At 34.0% G+C, this 6,726-nt stretch overlaps 1 protein-coding gene across 1 annotated transcript; it reads left to right on the top strand.

The window, feature by feature from the left end:
• Window positions 1-1,651: 1,651 nt before the first annotated feature.
• On the top strand, window positions 1,652-4,416 carry LOC149807009 (DNA-directed RNA polymerase III subunit RPC9-like). The gene is made up of 2 exons (XM_089960606.1): window positions 1,652-1,789; window positions 3,430-4,416. The coding sequence occupies exon 2, from the start codon at window positions 3,607-3,609 to the stop codon at window positions 4,048-4,050; it is 444 nt and encodes a 147-aa protein (XP_089816732.1). The 5' UTR covers window positions 1,652-1,789; window positions 3,430-3,606; the 3' UTR covers window positions 4,051-4,416.
• Window positions 4,417-6,726: the final 2,310 nt, after the last annotated feature.

Here is a 6,726-nt window from a genome sequence, read left to right as displayed (position 1 = left end):
AGTCCCATTGTCGCTATGGTATCCCACTTAACTACTTATGACATCGTCACCACATAGCCATTGTTGTGCTGACATGCTGTTAAACTCGAATACATATATTCATACGAATTGAACCCATGCACCTATCTTCTGATGCCAAAAACTTTGGCGACTCAAACACGTGTTAACCCACCATGGTTTGATTATGCATGCAAAGACACAGTCTTAAGACGGAAGCAATTACAAATTTAAAAGCCAATCCAATAAATGGGAATCCAGATACATACCGTAAATTCCGACCGAAACCTCGTTGTACCGTTAGAGAAAGAGGAAGCAAGAGGAAAACATTGAGATCCTAGAGACATCTGTCTTCTCTCTAAAATACGCACGACACTTAAAGAGGACCACTGATGCGCACCACTTCTGAGGACAAATGATACGCGACACTTCAACAGGATCATTATATCAATTAGCAACATCTGAACACTTACCTGAACTACGCCTCGTTACAATACTAAATATTTTCAGTAACATTTGGGAAACGAGCTATTTCATAATGTGTAGACTGGAGGCAACGTATAAAGGCAATATGAGCAAATTATTCCTTACCGAGGCAGACTTTTTAGTAAAGTACAAAGTTATAAAAAAAAATATAAAAAAAATTTGCAGACAATTTTCAGAATAAAATAGCTAAAGAAATTAGCTTCTTGAGTAATCGCAATTCGGATGAGATGCATTGAACATGAAATATTAGCAATTATCTGGAATGTGAAATTAGACAATATATATCGTTGCAGTGAACTGTTTGTTACGGTTGTTATTTTGTGTGATAGTTTAATAATGGAATCAAATGCACATTCTACAGGAAAGTTTTCAAAAATAATCTAAGAGGAATACTTCAGAATTGTACAATGTATTTAAGAACTCGTTCGGAAATCTTGAAATGCAAGAATATCTGCGACAATCATTTTGTAAACTGACATTTTATAGGTACGAATTATTCTCTTTAAGAAAGTTTAATCGACTCTTCCGAAAGTGGAATATCTGCAACAGCCTCAAATATTCCACATGAATAATAATATAGTGTATGCGTATCATCTACAAGAAGCATACATGCAAATTATTACGGTGTATTATTTATGCTAACTGACAAACTTCATCAGCTTCTTTGGAATCGTATTGAAAACACAGCTTTCACGTTCAATCAACGAAGGGACAAAATCATATTATCATAACTAGTGGAAATAATACATCAGCTGAAAATAAATAATATCGAAAATCTATCAAATGTTTAATATCTTGTATTTCTCAGTTGTTAATTCCCAAAATAAATTTTCGGGTTCTTTCATCCTATTGTAAATCGTGTTTTTTTTTTTTTTTTTTTTTTTATAAGGACTTTCTCTCTTAGCATAATGAAAATTAGCATTGCAAATTTAAGACTTCCTCAAGTCTTTTAATTATACATGTCAGGAAAGGTAACTCAAATTAAAATAAAAATGCTCATACACTTCTTCACATACATCACCTCATTTTACAAGACGTGAACATTCATTAAAGCTCTCTCTCTCTCTCTGAGAGAGAACGCGCGCTCACTTTATTTTAGTACGCGGGCATACAATGCTGTTCTGTAGGATGAAACATCCAGGGGTAAAATCTAACAATGTTTACTTGGATGAATCACCGATCATGGGAAGAGATGGTAGCAACAGACGGAATTCTTGCATAAACTAAACCGAAAAGAGGGCATTGTGTTCTCAGAAGGAAGATGATTATTATCAGCAAGAAAAACGTGACAAGACTTTTAAATATTGTACGAAAATTATGTATTTAAAGTTTATTATTAATTGGTATGACTGTCGTAAAGGTGCATTGGACACGCAACCTGTTGAAACACATTCATTCTAACGTTCATTGTTCAAACCTACTGCAGAAGTTTTTTAATGCCCGGAGACTATTCATATACATACGGCCAAAAAGCTTCAGATTTGAAGTGTGTCACAGTAACATAGAATTTGCATGTTTGCTTTTTAAATAAGTTGCCATACTAAAGCCGATTTCGTGAAGGGCTAGCCTGTACACGTGCGTTAGCAATCAACTTGAGTCTCAGTTTTGTTTTACATTCCCCTGCCGATTTTACTAGTAAAATCATCAAGGATATAAAAATACATAAAACTTAGCCATTTAATTGGTTAATTTTTAATTACTAAATGATTATCGCCAGGGATTGTCAAAGAGTTATTTTGCTGGCGTTTGGAATCAAATGGATTTTTTTTTGTAATAACACGTGCATGGGCGAATCTGTTTTCAAGCAACGGACGTGGGTGTAGTTCTCCGTTGTTAATAATCTCCTAAATTCTGTACATTTTGGCATTTTGTCTCTTTGAACACATATACAACAGATCACCCTCTTTATTTGTTTGATTTTTTATTTTTATTTATAGAAATATTAAAGCTGGACATTGCAGATATTGGATGCAGATGACAGAATTTTACTGAAATGGGCTTATTTAGAAACCAGATAAGAACAGTGAACTGTTTGCTTGTTTACATAGAGAGATTCCATTGGTTTGAAATATCACTAAGTTGACAGTGTTAGGGGCACCCTGGAGATAGTCATATTTGAAACTATAAACTGTTGAACGAAATGAATTTTATGCATTTAGTATATCCTTGATGCTTTCCCAGGTTCAGTGCTTTCCATTTGTGACAAGATCTCAAATGTGGCAATGTGATGTTACAAGTTACAGATGCATCCTTAAACTTAGGTTAACAGATATCGTTGACGTGGTCAACAATAATTTGTTATATATTACCATAAAAAAAAAAAACAGAAAATATTTGATTATTTGACCTCTTCTGAACTGTAAGCATATTGAATATGAACTGGACTAAGTAAGATAATGCCATGTTTGCATAGAATTGTGGATAGAAGTCTGAAGAAAAAAAATATTAACTGGTTTGGTGTTTAATTAAAATTTAGCTAGCATCAGCTATTTTAATATGTATATATATATATATATAGAGAGAGAGAGAGAGAGAGAGATTAAAAAAATTAAATTGATAAAGTAGTGTCAAGAGCACGTGTATTTTTTCCAAACTTATGGTGACAAAAGATTCCTTGTCTGAACCCAACCCCTAAAAAAAGTAAATGGACAATTAAATTAGGAACATCAGGTTTAGGTTCAGTTTTAAAATCATGCAGACTAATCTACAGTAACGAGGAGTACTTAGATGCATAGACCAATTTTTTTAGGCACCTCTAAAGTCAACATTAGATTGACTGTTTACATTACTTATTTATTGATCATTAATGCACTATTATAGTGGATATACATTTTTAAGATCCAGCCTCAGTTTCAGTTTTCTTTTATTATTTTCCATTTTATGTCCATTAATTCTAGCTAAAATGGAGCTTAGCAATCCATTTACATTTTCTAAATTGTTTTTCAGCTGCTGGTAGCCATTGTTCTCCTGAGCTGGGTGTATGTGATATCAGCAGGGCGATATGTATCAAAAATATACCTGACAAATAACTACCTGCAATAAACTGAAGCCAGGAGACAATCATCGTTCAGATTTTGAGCATAAATCCCAGTATATTTTCTAATCTGCATAGGTAAACTTGAAATGGAGGTTGTGAATGACAGCGTGGCTATGTTAAGTAATTATGAGGTGTACAGCTTGTTGACAGATATCCAAGCTGGGAGAGGACAGAAGAAGCCTCAAAAATCCCAGCAAAATTTAGCCACCATCACATATGAAGTAGTCAAATACTTAGAGAATACTTCTTGTAAAGACCAAAGTCCTGAAATTATAACAGCTTTTATGAAAGCACTGGAACCATTTAAGCTGACAAAGGCAGAAAAGCTACAGCTTTTAAATAACCGACCAACAACTGCAGTGGAGATACAGTTGATAGTAGAGGAGAGTGAGGAGCGACTCGCAGAAGATCAGATTTATCTTCTTCTGGACATTATACAGAAATATATGCCTGGAGAGACTCAGGGGGAGATTGGAGAAGTCAACGGGGAAGAAGAGATGGAAGATGAGGAGGAGATAGTGAATGCATGATACATGGTGTCATTTGCATTAAGATGCATAACCATTTTTATTTTGTACCATCAGTAACAGTGGTACATAACTTTTACAATATGATCCTAGTTCCCTAAAATAGTATTCATTACAAAAATAAATTTCAGAATATCATTTATGGTGGCTGAATATGTGAATCTGCAGGGTTAATGGACAAGATGTATTTTGTTCCCAAATCAGGGCAGAGTCAGGAATCTAGTAAACAGTTGTTTACTGTTTTTTGCATATAAAAAGTGTCTTTCATGTTAATGATGAATGTATCTTCCCTTTATTAAAATAAAAATAACCATTTTTGCATGACTCTAGGTTGACTAGTTGAGCATTAAAATGGATATCTTGTTTTTAGTTTGTTTTTTTTCCTTCTGTTTTTATTCATTCAGACAAGCCTATGTAATAGTCATGTGTAGGTCATCCAGCATCCATTAGTGCAGGTTTGTTACTCCAATTTCTAAACTGCTGGGAGAGATTGCCATGAAACTTGACTAACGCATTCAATGCAAAGTCAAGTTGGTCCTAAATGTAAATGGTGACAGTTGGACATCCAATATGGCCATAGTGGCAGACGTCTTGAAATTCTTTTGTTGCTACCTGTACTACTTCTGAATGGAGAGTCATATCAACATGGGTTTCACTAAAAGACTTCTTTTGATATTTAGTTTGTCCTAAATGAAAATAGCCTATAAGACATACATTATTGTCATAGTGGTCATTTTGAAAGTCTCATGGAACGGGGTTAACTCCATTTTTTAGCTCATGATAGGCTATACACAGTTTCAAGTAGAGCTAGGTATCACATTTTTTTTTTACAACAGTATACCACTAAATGTACTACAGTATGCAGCAATTTTATTAGGGAACAACAATTTAATATTCTATCTGACGGTAGCTGGAAAAAATATTGTGCTCTGATATATAGCAAAATAACACCATATTATATCCATTATATTATTTGAAAAAATTAATTATCTTGAGAAAAAAGAAAATAATCACAGCTTAGAAGAATATCACAATTCCTCCCCCAAAATTATACATGTAGATGAATTTCATTTGTGTATTAATTTTTGTGTTGGTTGTTAATTTTTTTGTGTAGGTTGTAATCTAAAAACTGTAACTAAAGTGGGATGATGCAGCTTACAAAATAGCTAACACCCTATGATTGATATTGTGCTGACATTAGAGAGTAGAAGTGGACAGTATTACTGGTTTACGGCAGTATTTTTTTCCCTGTGGTATGTACGACAATACTTTTTCACTATACCATTACTGCAGTAGTTTCCATCAGAATGGAATGTATAGAATTTCCAGAGTAATCTTGTTATGTATTTAATGACTTAACAGCATTTTTTTCATTTTTCATGACAAAATAATTTGCCCAATTTATTTCAATCAAACTTGTATTTATTACAAATTAATTTTGAATATTTTAGATACATTTATGATCCTTTATCACAGGTCAGACGTGTTTGTATGCCAGCATGTTGGCCAAATAGGAATGTTAAAGATAAAATATTTACTGCTGTATGTTAATGTATTTCTTTGTAAGATTGAGAATCACCCTATGATTTTTAGAAGAGCTTTGTGGGGGGCGGGGGGGGTCTGTTTGAATTTCATGTAATTTCTCAAGTGCATTAGATATCTTGCCTGGGTGCTGGAATCCCTATCCTTTTTAGCCTCGAAGCCAAAAAGGGCAGCAGAACCCCATATACAAAGTCCACTGTTCATTTCATGATACATCCTTACAATGGTCAAGTCCTACTTGGTCAATAAGAAAAAACTGTCCATAAAGGGAAAACATTCCAGCACAGTTGAAGTGCTGTTTAGTGCTATGATTCCAGAGCCCCAATCATATCTGGATTGATGGTGATATTGAAGGACTAAATTAATGAGAATCATCTGTAGCAGAAACTGCCTCATCCATACTTTGTTGGGTTTGTCAAAAGTTGTGATGTTAGACCAGCCATCAGGAAGATCAGATAGGATTTTACCAGACCACTGATAGACATCTGTCAGGGTATACATATTTGTACTTGCCTCATTATATTAGCTTCCTGTGTTGATGTCCCACAAAATAAACAAAAACCAAAAAAGTCATGGTGACCTACATTGTCCACAAAAGCATTATTTCTGTCCCTTATGCATAGTAACATTATTCTGTCATCTAGATACTGACATTACTGAAGTATAAAAAAAACTTAACATTAATGTTGGACTAGGGCATGGACAGATGTATGGAAACATACAACCACCATAAAGTTTTGTTTAGCGTTTACCGATGTGAGCTTGACATAAATTTAATTACATTAACCTTTAGTCCAGAGGAATCACAAACTGCAGAATGTGAAAGTTTTCTTAAGGTCTTCATACTTTAACCCAAGGGTAATTACGCCTACCTTACCACTGATGGACCAACACTATCACGTGATCAAAACAAATATTCTCCTTGGAAATGAAAGCCCCGTGTAGAGATATTATTATGAAAAAGTGTTCACATACTAGGAAGTATCTATTTCAGAGAACAAAAATTTTATATGTGAATTATCTTTCTCCAGTAATACTTACTTGATTACAATAATGTTAGGGTTTGGGAAGTAGGAGAATTATTCTCTTACCTCCCAAACCCAGTCCTACTAAGAAGATGAAAATAGTCATTACTAT

Source organism: Sinohyriopsis cumingii, chromosome 1 (genome assembly GCF_028554795.1).
Source record: "Sinohyriopsis cumingii isolate HCF-2022 chromosome 1, ASM2855479v2, whole genome shotgun sequence".
NCBI classification, from domain to species: domain Eukaryota; kingdom Metazoa; phylum Mollusca; class Bivalvia; order Unionida; family Unionidae; genus Sinohyriopsis; species Sinohyriopsis cumingii.
This window is presented reverse-complemented; position numbering and strand designations above follow the sequence as displayed.